We start from the raw sequence: 15,061 nt of genomic DNA, 5'->3' as shown, positions 1-15,061 counted from the left end.
TATATCTATTATTTTTCATCCATACAAGAGGAGGTTCAGAAGCTTCTTCTAGGTCTTGAGCTCAGTGACGCCAAAATAAAAACCCAGCTTTAAATTGTATCCAACAACCACTCAGACAAATTTTAATCATTTGATTTTCAGCTGATATGAGGAGCACTGAGGAAAAGACTGATGAGCAAATAACTGGAATTGAATACTTACTAATCACAGTGAAATCACAGATGGTTTCCCTTCAGTTTAAGTGTTACACTAATGAGAAGATGAACACAAGTACAGGACAGCGTTGTGTAAAGGTTTGACTGGTGCGCTTTATTAAGATGAACTGATAACTTAAGATATAGACACAATTGTACAATTTATCAATCTGTACAAAACATAAAACCGTTCATTTTGACCCCCCTCTCACATTTTACCCTCCCAATTCATTGAAATGACATCATTTCAATCTTAACACGTTTACACTGGAATTACAGTCAGTTATAGAATTCAATATAGTAAAAAAAAGAAAAAAGAAATCAAACACACGTTTAAAAAAAAACACAGAACAATGGAGGTACATGAAACAGGATCAGAAATCATATTTTCAGAAGAAAGGAATCACTTCGTCCACAGATTGCCAGCTGAGTGAGTCTGGAGAGGCTCGGCTGGCGGCGCCGTCTGTTCAAAAAGAAACGCCATTGGCACTGCCAGCCAGGCTCCGTCGCTCCAGACACACCGATCTACCCTCTGCCTCTACACACACATACACACACCAAGCTCAGGCATTGTATATGTCTGCTAACACCATCACACACTGACACGGCTAGAACCTGGAGATTCAACAGAGCACACACTCGGGGGGGTTTTAGCGAGTAGGTTTGTTAGCGAGGCATCTGTCAGTTTACAGACCGGACACAACAGTTAGCTCGTTAAGCACGTCATCCTCGCCGGCCGCGCCGAAACCCTCAGCAGATTTCATGAACAGTAATGACAATGTCAGCTACGTAAGGCGATACGACACGGAGTTGCAGTCGTAACAGAAAGCCATGCATTGTGTTGAAGTCAGAGGCAGCTCGGTGTACGTAGGCTTAATGTGACGGGGACAACACAGCTGTCCGTCTCCCCTGAGGGACAGACGGAGGGAGGGGACTGGTTGAGGAGGAGGAGGGTATGAAGGTGAGTTGGTAGCAGGTGAATGAGAGGTGTTTTCTGACAGGTACGCACGGTGAAGGAGGCACTGTGACCAGAAGTTGGCAAGAATGTGGCTGAGTCCCTCGAGTGTTTCCTCGTCTTCTCGTCTCCTTCAAACCTTTTCTGTCAGTGAGACAACTCGAGGACAGACTTCTGAGACTCAGCCTATGTTCTGCAGTGCTGAACATAACATTTTGGTTTTTGAGAAGTGGCACCGCCTTAATAAATAAACGGTATGTTATCTGACAAGAGGTCCAGATTCTCCATGTGCAGTAAAAATCTAACCCTAGACAAGAAGCATGTTTTTAAGGTTCAGTGCAAGATTGTGATGACTTCACGCTCATGAAATCAACCTAGAGGGTGAGAGACATTTCCTACTTTCTCAGGTGCATCCTACCTACAGTTCTGTGGTTACATGTGAAGCATAATTTGCGAGACGACAGGAGGTTTTTGATTATAATAATATTGAGTATCATAAGAATGTCATAGGAGAATACATCAGTTACTTCCGCTGTGTTTATTCCTTCATTTGCTATAGAAGTGCACTAAGAAACAAAAAGTCCAAACAGCTGTGTGCTAGTTTCTGCATAGTTGTAGTCAATATGTGAAAAAAGAATGGGTTCTGTTTCCTAATGTCGGAGCAGGAAAGCTTGATGTGTCTTCGATCCTTCTGAGTATAAGCACGACGATCTCTGCACGAAGCCACACGGAGACGTAAAGTAGGACGACATGAACGTCTGAATGTTCGGGAGTTGTGTTCAGCTTTCACGGTGACAGCCTAAAGATCACGCACCCTTGAGGCGACGATAGTGTTCCACACAGAGTCCAGCTTGAGTCTTTCGCCAGATTAAACATGCAGCACAGCAGAATGCCATCTTTATAGGACATGCAAAGCTGGCCCGACCCCGCCACCCGCCGTAAACAGGGTGACGACAACGCGCTACATGCAAGCTCACGCCCCGCTCCTTCCGCTGCGCTAACTGAAGCTCGGCTAATGCAAAAGTTTCTACGTTTCAATAGCATCGTATTCACAGCAATCAGATCAAATGGCATGACACTACCGGAGCGCACGTGTCTACACTGCGCTCGATACATCCACATGTTTCCAAAACAGTACATTGCACTAAAGAGGAGGAGAAGAGGGGGAGGAGCCTAAAATGACGGAGGAGAAGCTTGTATATGGGAATACACTTCAGAGCAACTTTGATGTGCTTTAAATTCATATATACCTAGTCGTAGATATATGATACGAGACAGAACCATCATTAAAAAAAAGTGGAGAAATCAACAGGAGCACAAAGTATGAAGAGAAGAAAACAAATCACATTCATATATTAAGACATTTTCGTGACATGTCAGCGCATCTACAGTAATGAAATCTAAAGTGATATGAAATGCCTGCTGTCCTGCAGTAGCCTGACGACAGAGGGGCTCTGCTTGGGGGGTCACCCCACGCGGTGACTTCTTATACTGGGATATATTTACCTGGGGCGGGGGAGGAGGGGTTTGGGTGGGGGAGGCAGGTACAGATAGGTGCAGAGTTCGGGTCACAGCCTGGGAGCTGTGGCTCGTCCCTCCCGCACCGCACAGTACACTGAGGCAGTCTATTTTCTGAGGGCGGGGTCAGAGGAGGTGTGAGCTGGGAGCTGGGGAGGGAGGGGGGGGAGGCGAGGACTGTGGGAGAGAGGGGGAGGAGGGGGTAGCAGCAGATCCACGGCAGGGCTAGATGTTCTGACAGCACTGCATCTTTGGTTTGTTCTCAGTGGGCTGCACCTGGATGTTGACCACGTTGTTGCTGGGGGACATGTCGCTCTCCTGACGCTCCGACATCTGCTTCTGGGAGACGATACGGTAGATCTCTGATTGGGGGGGGGGGGGGGGGAGGCGCGGTTAGTGTTACATCCTGTTGAGATCTTTCCCTGTCCTGTTCACACTCCGACACAACACACAGTTCATACTTTAAATTTACTTCTGTCTTTTTTGGCAGCTTTCTGTTTCTTGGTTTCCATCATCATCATCATCATCATCATGATAAATTTCACACTTGTAAAAACTCTTTACGTGTCACTCTGGACTTTTGTCCACCTCAGGATAATATTTTCCTTCAGTGATGTGATTGGTCAGAGGTCGGGGTGTTGACAGGATGTAATCGATACTCTGAAGTAAACCTGCTCCGGAGCAGGTTAGCTGTTAATCCTACGTTACCATGGTGATTTATTGCGGTCAAAGCGAACCAGCCTCGTAGTACTGAAGACTCTGAGTTAACCATGAAGTGCAAATTTATACATTATATATATTATTTAATTCAAATATATTATTTACAATATATTATTTAATTCAAATCTTCAGTAGGAATGAAGTGGGACAGGATTTAGAGACAGAGCGAGGGTGTGTGTCCACAACGGCCACACGTTACAGCTCCACTCCGTCTGCTCTTAACTTTCACAATAAAAGCCCTAAACATTTACACTGCGTCGCTGCTTACTAGAGGGAACTTATTAATTATTCATAAAATTAAAATTATTTTGCTTAAAATTTTGCTCTGGCCTCTTCTTTAAGTTTGTATTTAATGTAACACCATTACAGTGAAAAGTACTGAAACAGAAATAAATGTTATAAAAAGTTAATTTATTATTTTAGCATATTAACAAAAACAGTTTGGCCAGTGGGTTCCTTCCTCTGCCATCTAGTTAATTTTGTACACTACATATCATACAGCTCGGGACTGACGGTAGCTAAAGGAGCTACCAGTGACAATTGAGAGATTTTTAACTCGACGCGCTCGGAGCAGCTGCACAAAAAGCCGGAGCGTTCTGAAAAATGACACTTGGCGCAGCGCCCTTTCTCTAGGCGGCTGCACGCACTCGCTCCTCGCTGGAACAATTGGTTAAAGATGTTGGTGCTCAGAAAAAAAAAAACAATGTGGACACAGGATTTAAGATGTTATTAGTTTGGTCTAAACAGGATTTACTGACAATAAGAGAAACATTCCAGCCTCATTCTTTAAATCGTTGACTTCCTCCTCTGTTCACTCATTCATTCATTCATCCTGTTACACAGACAGACAGACAGACAGACAGACAGACAGACAGACAGACAGACAGTGGCTTTTACACAGACTGCTCACAGACAGCAGCAGAGCCATTAACACAGACAGAAAAGAACATGTAACAGTTTTATCTCTGCATCTCATCTCACTCATGATCACAAAAGGTTTGCCACTCCTACAAGATAAGCTGTTCACACAGCATGATGTCATGAAGTTCATCCAGAGCGGCTGTGTGTTCACTCCACACCTGACTTCCTCTCGCTGTAATCACCCTCATAAAACAGAAACACTGCGTGTCATTTCCTCCATATATGTAAAGTCTGTTGGCCAGTTTTTAACAGTCAGGGAAGTGGCTCCTTCAGTATCTGAGTTCAGCTCTGACTGCAGGAGCTGCGTGGACGAGACAACGGGCTGAGGCAGGCGTGTTAAAGATGCATGAGACACAAACACAGTACGAACCTGTCAGAATGGTCTGGAAGGCCGTCTCAACGTTGGTGGAGTCCAGAGCCGACGTCTCCAGAAAAGACAAACCATTCTTCTCTGCGGGGCAAAGTGAACCGTATGTCAAATATGTAACATTCCACAGATAGCAGACCAGTCTGACCCGCTCAACACAAATATGTGAATGTGAAACTCGTACCAGTCACAGCTGGAACATCAGCCGTGTGACGCAGTGAACAGCTGACGTTATATTTAATCTCCTTTATCACTTAAATGCATCAATCAGAATCATTACAAATATGACAATCCTGAGATACACAGTATAATCTGACCTGATCTAATTTACTGATCATTATGGCTGCTCTCGAGTCGGCACTTGGCCAGGACTCTGTTGAAACTAGAATTACTGTGTTACGGCTGTATGTCTCCACGAACCAGTCAAGTTACAAAACATGGGTGCTTCATTATTTTATCCTGTTCCTATTGTATCCTGACATTTGTGTAAAAAATCTTCACAATTAGTGTATGAACTCTTGATATGGTTTTGTGAGGTCACAATGACCTTTGACCACCAAATTCTGATTGGTGTATTCTTGAGTTCAAGCAGACGTTTGTGCCAAATTTGAAGTTCACTTGGGGCGCCAGTAGCTCACCTGGTAGATCAGGCGCCCCATGGGGGTGAGGGTTTGATTCCGACCCACAGCCTTTTACTAAAGGCTACTACTCCCTATTGATTAAAGGCAAAAAGACCTGAAAATCTTTAAAAGACATTTTCCATCCAGTTGTTCTTGAGATGTTGTTTGACTTTTGACTTCTGAACACCAAATTCTGCTCAGTTCATCCTTAACTCAAAGTGGGCGTTTGTGCCAAATTTGAAGAAACCTCAAAGTGTCTTTGGGATATCGTGTTCACCAAGAATGGGATGGATATACGTACGTATGTACAGACAACCCGGAAACATAATGCCTCCAGCCACAGCTATCACTGGCACAGAGGCATAAACACACTGGGCACAAAGCGCTGCTCAGCGCAGTGCAACTGTCATTGCAACTTTCAGACTGATGCAGTTGTCATTTTCCCACATTGTGTAAGCAGACTTTCGTCCATCTGTGCGCCCACGGGCCTGTAGCTCTTAAAATGAGGTGTGGTCAGGAACATTGTTGCCGTGTTGCTGTTTTGAAGCAGCAGAAATTGATTGATCCACTGACCAACATAAACCTGGTCTAAACTCAGAATGGTGCAGATTTTTCCTGCTATTTAAAGGGTGCATTATTCAGAGAGTGAGATGGACCTACAGAGGCATGTTCACAAGACACGTACACTCTGCTTGTTACACACACAGAAACGTGTGGATGGGTTACGTGTAGGTGAAATAATCCTAAATTAATGATAAATATAAAATATAATACAAAATATATAAATATGAATGACATTCTGTAAAATGTGAACGTAGCAGAGATCAGAGCAGAGCTGCTGTCTGACATTAAGAGAGACGCTGTGCACGTTCAGACACCACGAGCAGCGTAACTTCACTGATTATTTCAGAAGCTTTAAGTTTAGTTCAGTTTCCTCTGTCAGGTTTAGAACTAGAGTTTTTAGTGTTGCTGCTTAAATGATATTTGCTATGGTTAGATTACTTCTCTTCCTGAATTACTCTCAGCAGAAAAACACTTACTGCTTCACTTTGCCAAATGTACGCCACCATGTAAACAGCGATGAGCCAGCCACTGGTCAAATTCATGTTCTGCCCTAAACACACCTAGAATACATTAAAGGACTAAATACAACCCCGATTATGTGCCGTTTAACTGGCGTGGAGATGGACGAGCCCTAAATACACTTGCACTGAGCACCATTGTTTCAATACAGTGTTTTAGTGCAAGTTTGGAAAAATATATGGACACAATGGTCTCACCAGCAAAAGCCCGCGCCTCATCGGTGGGAACAGCCCGGAGGTGACGCAGGTCGCTCTTGTTGCCCACCAGCATGATGACGATGTTGCTGTCAGCGTGATCTCTCAGCTCCTTCAGCCAGCGCTCCACATTTTCATAAGTTAGATGTTTGGCAATGTCGTAGACCAGGAGGGCCCCCACTGCCCCGCGGTAGTACCTGCAGCACACACACACACACACACACACACACACACACACACACACACACACACACAAATCACTGGACTATTACAGGTGATTGGAGCACTTTGGTCACCATTCAGAGGAAAATTGCAGGAAATGAGAGATGGATGCTGTGTGTGGTTTGACGTTACCACCGCCTTTATGTCCTGCATAGAAAAGAGGCCTGCTGGGGGCCACACAAAAGCTTAGCAAGAATTCCTAATCTTTTCATTGTCGAGAAAATTTGAGCGACTGGATTGAGGAAAAACTAAAAGGTACCAACACACAAAGAAGCTGATAGCGTTCCAGATGAGGCGATTAAATGGACTGTTCTTTTCAGTTTCAACTGTGTGAGTTGTTATATTACGTTCTTCACCCAGCTGACCTCCTCCTCTGTACTCACGCTGATGTGATGGCACGGTAGCGCTCCTGGCCGGCTGTGTCCCAGATCTGGGCCTTCACCGTCTTGCCGTCCACCTGGATGCTGCGCGTGGCAAACTCAACTCCGATGGTGCTCTTACTCTCCAGGTTGAACTCGTTGCGGGTGAAACGGGACAGCAGGTTACTCTTCCCCACGCCTGAGTCACCGATGAGGACCACTGAGACACAGAACAGAAGGAACACATTTTAAAGGGACAGTTCACCCCAAAATCAAAACTACATATTTATCCTCTCACCTGTAGAACTATTTATCAGTCTAGATAGTTTTGGTGTGAGTTGTTGAGTGTTGGAGATATTGGCCGTACAGATGTCTGCCTTCTCTCCAGTATAATGGAACTAGATGGCACTCAGCTTGTGGAGCTCAAAGCGCCAAAATAAAATGACACTGAGCTGAATCTGCTGATCTTTCTGGTTTTGGACTGTTGATCAGACAAAACAACTCATGTGAAGACGTCATTTGACATTTCACTGACTAAAAGAATACTTGATTTATACAGAAAATTATGACCAGATTAACTGATAATAAAAATAATGATTAGCCTAGGTGTTAGTGGTGAAATTACAATTTTTACACAATATTACCTTTTCAATGACGAGTGCAATACTTAGGCCTATACTCAAACATACAGTATATATACTCTTGTTTAGAATTTTTATACCAAGTGCACTTTTGTACCTATTACATTTTTTAAATCAGTTCTACGTCTTTTTTTTTTTTTAAATTAGACTTAGAAGACTTTTTAAAAAAAAAGCTATTATAAAATGATAATTTACTAATATATCTTTGTAATAATTACGATTCAATAATCCAACCTTATACTGGAATATAGAAAGAAACCAGTTTTACTCTGACAGGTTCACTGACCTCAAGTTCAAGTTCTTTATTTATCATGTGAACAACAGTAGCAACTGCTAGCATTGAAAAACTGAAGTCTCAGCAGCTCATCTGACAATGCTCATTAAATATGTACACAGAGAAAATCACACCAGTGAAAACATTATTAAAATATAAACATAAAATAGTGCAAGTTTAAATATAAGTTGAATATAACAGAATATAAAAAATATAAATCAGTGGTGGAGGAAATTCTCAAATGTTTTTGTGGAGTATAAGTTACAATACTCCAGTGTTAAGTATCAAATTACTCTTAATGCAGAATGGCCCATTTCAGAATGATATAATCACTGGACTATAATTATTGAGCACTAATATGCACAGCTGGCAAAGGTGGAGTTCATTTTAATATAATTATATATATATTATATAGGCCTATATTTTATATGCTGCTGGATAGTTTGAGAATTTCCACACTAAAAATCAATACATTCTTATCTTAACCTATGATGACACATTTATTTGTGGTAGGAATGCATGATATGCCAATATATAGCAACTTATTTGGCTGATAACCATAATCGATATATCCACTTTCTCCCACCTGGTTTAACTGATCATCAAGTGTCTCCTGTAGTGGAACTAACATCATATTAAACATGTTTACTGTTATTGTATAACAATATTGGCTGCTGATATTATCATGCATCCCGAATTTGTGGATGACATTTTGTATTATGTGTCTAAATCTTCAAAGCAACTAGTAACTAAAAAGTATGATATAAATAGAGTATAGTTTATTTGCCTCTGTGATGCAGTGGAGGGGAAACATACTGTGGTATTAAATGAAAACTAAAAGTACAAGAACCTAAAAATCGTAGAGAACTAAGAAATGAGACCGTAATTACAGATGAATTAACTAAATGTAATCAAGACTGTAGTTAAAGAATAATAAGTATACATGTTGAGTGTACGGACACACAGAGGTGTGAACAGATGTGACACAGTGAGTAACGTTAGTTCTTGTTGTTGTTGCCAAACGAAGCTTTAGAACAGTTAATAAATAAATGCTAACACTGAGTGTAGCCACTTAGCTTCATGATTCTCTGTAAACCAGAGATTTAATTCATGTTTGTAAATGTTAGAGTCGTTAATGACCCCGTTTTCCTGTCCGGTTGGCTCGTATGGAGATAATGTGATAACGGTTAACGTTAGGTGTGTCCGCGCCCACTGCTAACATCAGCTAACGGCTAACGTTAGCCACCGCACATTACGCCCTGTCGTTTAACGGTAACGAACGTAACGTAACGAATCAGTCGCTATTCGCACCCTCGCTGTTTAGAGAAGGGTCGTTTTGAGTGTTTTAAATTATTGTTACTTGCTGACATGTGTCAGGAAGCTCGGTGAAAAGCAGACAGAGCACAAAGGTTGACGGTGGCTAAGTTAGCGTGTTAGCATAGCCTGACAGTTAATCAGCTGGCCTGTTTAGCCTGTCAGCTAACAGCTCTGAGACAAAACGAGAAAAACCACAGTTTTACCTTTGAACAAATAATCATACTCGTCATCTCTAGTGCCCATCGTCTTACTGAGGAATGGTTAGTCCAAGATATAATTAGTTTTTAATGAAAGGAAGGCGATCTACTGTATTTTACTCTTCCAACGGGAATCTGTTTGGGAGCCGTACTTCCGCAATGTCTTCTTCTTCCTCTTCTTCTCCGGCAGCCTCTTCGCAGCACACAAAGAACTCTGACACCCAGTGGTCAGGAAGGAACTGCACATCACCCTTAATGTGTGGAGTGAATTAGCTGCAGGTCAGATCTGCAGAGATGGAAGAAGTATTCAGATACTTTACTGCAAAAAAAGCACTCATACCAGACTGCTGAAATACTCCACCACAAATACTCAATTATTTATCTGTCAGTATAATAATAATAAATACAATAATGATAATAATATTTTTTATATAGCACATTTCAAAACACATGTTACAAATACAGTTGAATGAGGCAACTGTACAAACAGTGAGGTATCTGTAAAAAGCAAAGTGCTGATACAGGTGATACAAACAAATACAAATACATAGCTGTGTATAAATATGTACATGCATCCACACAAATAGGCACGTGCATGAATATATCCATACACACACATGCTCTGTGCACATTTGCACAAAACACATATATACATATACAGACACTTATCACTGGGACCTTATAGAAATGGCATCCTAAAAAAAACCTTTTTTGTAAAGTGGATACAGATGTAGATGATGGTATCTCAACAGGAAGTACATTCCAGAGTTTGGGAGTCCTGACAGCAGAAGCCTGATCCCCTCTAGGTGCACAATTTGTCCGTCCTGTTTGTCTGTTGCAAACAGCAGGAAGAGCTGACTGGATGATCTCAGCACGGTCAGGCTCACAGGGTGTTCAGAGATCTGTTATATACTCAGGAGTTTGTCCAAGTCTGCTTTGAAAGTGAGTGATCAAATTAAAATTAGTGATAAAGTAGTTTTTTACAATGTAATGTGGCAGAAGGGTCATATATTTATATTTTTTACACACTTAACATACTCAGAATATTACATATATTTTTAAATATCTTACATACTGGTGTGAAGATTAAAGCATAATGCACATATTGTATTATATTAATTTCTATGTTTTTATTCGTGCTATAATTCTTCATACCTAGTTAGTCAGGGTTAACTTTATTATTATCATTACTACTGCTTCTCCCTCCACATTTTCTAACATAGAAACTTCCTTCAAACATCAAAATATTCAGCTCAGTTAGGACATACATGTTTGTGTCAATCATATCCTTCAGACTTTCCAAAATATTAACAGTTTTCTGGGAAATTGTCCCCGTTCAAATGAACTGATGAATGTTCAAATCTGACACAAATTCAAGGTTTTTCAAGCATTTTCAGAGCCTATGTCTTCATTCATACATTCATGTAGAAACTCCATTCAAACTTTAAAATGTTCCCCATCTTTCATACATTCTGGCATGTATTCAACTTTAAAATCCTTTTCAGACTTCTTGAAATATTCACTCATGTTTGGAGCTTGGTAAAAAAAATGTCCTTCTCAGGTTTTTACATTAGATTGTATTGGAGGGAATGTTCAGAGCTACAGTGGGGGACAAACTCCACTAACTGACACCATCGAACTCAATGTTAACAGAGATCAGAAAAAATATTCCACATCATTCATACATTAGTTGTATTATTTAATGTTTAAAGCCAGTATTGCAGTGTAGCATCAGCTTTTCAGCATGCAGCATTCACAGCCACAATTTCTCCAGAAACTGTGTTCTCTAGTTTCACAGTTAATATTAGTAACTGTGATGTGCACGGACACCAGTACAGTTAACATTTTGAGTTTCCTAACAGTTCAGCTCATAAAGTGCTGCTGAAGTGTTTTAAGCACATGGAGTTAACTGTTTTCAGACCAATGTTTCAGGATTGGTAAATTTAAGTGTCGTTCATGAGGAAGAGAGTATTTTAATCCATCTGCTCAGAGGTTTGGCGGTTTGGTGAGCGGAGCAGAGAAAGCTGAGAGACTGAGAGAAGACGGATCCTTTGGTGTCGAGGAGGTGACCCCAACAGGACAAGAAGCCTCAAGGACAGAGGAGGAGAGGGTTCAAGGAAAGGAGAAAGGCCTTTAAAGAAGAAGAGAGAGATCTTCCTCTGAGGACTGAGATGTCGATAATGAGGATGGAGTTTCACATAAGAACTCATCATGAAGGAATCGCTTCAGAAAGAACTGCGAGGCATTTCAGATCAAGAGGAGAGAGGCTGCGGGCAGGATCGAGGAGGAGGAGGAGGAGGAGGAGGAGGAGGAGGAGGACAGTTCACACACAGGAAATGAGAATAAAAGTTGAAACTAAGAGTCTGAGAGACAGAAACTGGACTCAGCAGGTCCGACTGTGAAACCCTGAGCTGCAGAAAGTCTGAGCTGAGTTTGGACCTGTGTGCATGTTTTAAAGGAGTATTCCACCAATTTAAATGAAAAAAAGGATCAAAATCAATGCATCAGACTGACAGCTCTTTTTAATTGTTCTGTATAACTTCCATGGGCTGTGAGCACAGGTCCCACTAGAGGACGTGGGGCCCTCATGCCACCCTCATGCAGTCTGTTTCTGACAGTGTGGTCAGAAACATGTACACCAGTAGCCTGCTGGAGGTCATGTTGTAGGGCTCTGGCTGTGCTCCTCCTGTTCCTCCTCACACAAAGGAGCAGATAGCGGTCCTGCTGCTGGGTTGATGCCCTTCTACGGCCCTGTGCAGCTCTCCTGGTGTAACGGCCGGTCTCCTGGTCTGGCTGCTCCATCCCCTGCTTTCTAAATACTGACGGGGACGCGTCCCCTGCGTCCCCCCTGACATCTACATCACGCTAGTCGTGGCTATCACAGCTTGGAGCCTGCAGCAGAGATGAGCAGTGGGCTGCAGAGGTCTCACTTCTTTCTGACTCCACACCTCTAGATTTTTTATTACATTTTCAGACTCCTCAGACCTGACTGACGCTGACTCAAGTGACTCGACGAAATTAATCAGACTTCACAGAGCTCCGTCTGGAGACACAAAGGCCTCATACAACATGTTCACACATGCAGTCGTACTCTCCAAATCCTCCAAACACGCCCTGATCTGTCAAATCATTAAAAACTTGTTACACACTTGGACCCGGACGATCAGGTCCGACTCCAGCAGAATTAATCAGCAGAAACGTGTCTGTGCAGCAGAGGGACTGTGGACTGTCACCTCACATCACCTGTGGGCTGTTATAACTGCAGCAGCAGTCATCATGTTCCTGTGCTGCCTCGGGCTTTAATTTAAAACTTCCCAACCGTACAACAAACTCTTTCTGCTGTCACACATCCTGACATTAAATGTCACAGCTGTCACACCAGCAGAGGGAAGTAATTAATTGGTCGTCTTTTCACTGATGTCGTTTTTGTCGGGGCCACGTTGGAAATGTTTCCATTGGTTTGCTGTTTTTAGATAAATCTATAAACCAAATCTGAATTATGAGCTTATGAGAAACAGTGACATGAACATCTCAGTGAGTGATGAAGTATTTTTGGATTTATTCAATTAAAAATTAAAAAGATGTTTGAAAAGATTCAGTGACAAAATAAACAAATGACTAAATACTGAACAACCTACAATCACTGAAATACTCCCACAACTATTAATACAAACATGCATCTTACAATCGAAGAAATGACTTCATTTATTTTGTCAGGTTTATATATTTTGATTACAAATAAAATTTTCATCCATCCATTTTCAACTGTGTATCCGGGGCCGGGTCTCGGGGGCAGCAGGCTGAGCAAAGCACCCCAGACGTCCGTCTCCTCAGCAACTCTCTCCAGCTCCTCCTGGAGGCCCCAGACGTCCGTCTCCTCAGCAACTCTCTCCAGCTCCTCCTGGAGGACCCCGAGGTGTTCCCAGACCAGATGAGATCTATAATCCCTCCAGTGTGTTCTGGATCTGCCCCGGGGCCTCCTACCAGCTGGACCAGGAGGATCCTGATCAGATGTTGAACCACCTCAACATGAAGGAGCAGCGGCTCTACTCCGAGCTCCCTCCAGATGTCTGACTCCTCCCCCTATCTCTAAGGCTGAGCCCAGACACCCTACAGAGGAAACTCATTTCAGACGCTTGTATCTGTGACCTCATTCTTTCAGTCACTACCCAGAGCTCATGACCATAGGTGAGGGTTGGGACGCAGATGGACCAGGAAATCATTCAGGAGTGATGGTGGAACAGAATTAAAGTTTCCATCCAACAAAACAGGAGTGATGGTGGAACAGAATTAAAGTTTCCATCCAACAAAAATTAAAATATACATTTTATGTAATTAACCTTTGAAACCTGAGCAGATTGGCTTGATTTCTTTTAAAAACATGGGAGGAAGGAAATGACCCAAATAAATTGGCAAGAAATTAGTAAAAAAAAAAAAAAAGAAAATTAAAAACAAGAAAATCAGTTTGAACAATTGAATAAATAAATAAAAACAAAAATACAAATAAGGAAATAACTAGGAAAGAGTACTTAAAATTATAATAGTTTTGTACCATAATTTCAAAATGTAATAAAATAATAATACTTCAAATAATAAAAATAATAGTTTTCCTGTAGTTTTATCTATTGTTTTTTTTTCAATTCGCGATTCATTTCTTACCAAGGTGCTTGTTGCCTTTTCCCCATGTTTTTGTAAGAAATCGCACCAGTGTGCTCAGAGTTATTTGCGACAGGCGTCTGAAAGCAGCACAAGAAAAGTGATGTCGCTCCAGGTTTTAAAGGGTTAAATCAAATTAAACCAAGATGAATAGACTATATGAGAATTTATGTAACTATAACTCATAGTATTTACTTAATTTACTTTAATTAAGTTTATGTAATTACTGCCAATATGAATCAACAACATATTTGAATCACATTGAATTTATTAACAGCAATAACATAAAGTTTTGACTTTAATTAATAAACTGGGTAGATTCTATGAGCTGTAGTTACATAACTTCACCTTATTCATCTCAGATGGTGTGTTTTAAATTCAGGTTAGAATTACTCAACTCTGTTGGAACACAAATTGTACAGGTGATTCAAATATGTAAATCTGACCAAACTTAATCAATTTAGTTTATTCAAACTGGAAATAAAACTCATGAGATACAAAACATTTCAAAATCAAATGAAAATACAGAAAATGCATCATGATAACTGCTGCTAGGTTTATATTGAGTTTAAAGTGTTTAAACATCTAAATTCTACATGATTTTCTCAGCTGATCAAATCTTACTATATAATGATGAAAAACTCTGTCTGTGTGTGTGTGTGTGTCCCACGTTTTTCTCCTCACTGACTTGGTCAATCCATGTGAAATTTGGCACAGTGGTAGAGGGTCATGGGAGGATGCCAATGAAGCAATATTACATCAATTGGCCAAAGGGGGGCGCTATAGCAACTGATTGAAATGTCAAACTTTGAATGGGCATATC

General features: G+C 41.4%; 1 protein-coding gene across 1 annotated transcript; it reads right to left on the bottom strand.

The window, feature by feature from the left end:
* Nucleotides 1–296: 296 nt before the first annotated feature.
* LOC126389045 (ras-related protein Rab-11A) lies at nucleotides 297–9,758 on the bottom strand. The gene is made up of 5 exons (XM_050042510.1): nucleotides 9,589–9,758; nucleotides 7,178–7,373; nucleotides 6,576–6,769; nucleotides 4,679–4,759; nucleotides 297–3,029 (listed from the first exon to the last, which is right to left on the bottom strand). The coding sequence occupies exons 1-5, from the start codon at nucleotides 9,626–9,628 to the stop codon at nucleotides 2,893–2,895; spliced, it is 648 nt and encodes a 215-aa protein (XP_049898467.1). The 5' UTR covers nucleotides 9,629–9,758; the 3' UTR covers nucleotides 297–2,892.
* Between the last annotated feature and the right edge of the window lie 5,303 nt (nucleotides 9,759–15,061).

The sequence above is a fragment of the Epinephelus moara genome, chromosome 1 (assembly GCF_006386435.1).
Source record: "Epinephelus moara isolate mb chromosome 1, YSFRI_EMoa_1.0, whole genome shotgun sequence".
Taxonomy (NCBI): domain Eukaryota; kingdom Metazoa; phylum Chordata; class Actinopteri; order Perciformes; family Serranidae; genus Epinephelus; species Epinephelus moara.
Note: the sequence above shows the minus strand (reverse complement) of the source record. Positions and strands in the feature narration are given on the sequence as shown.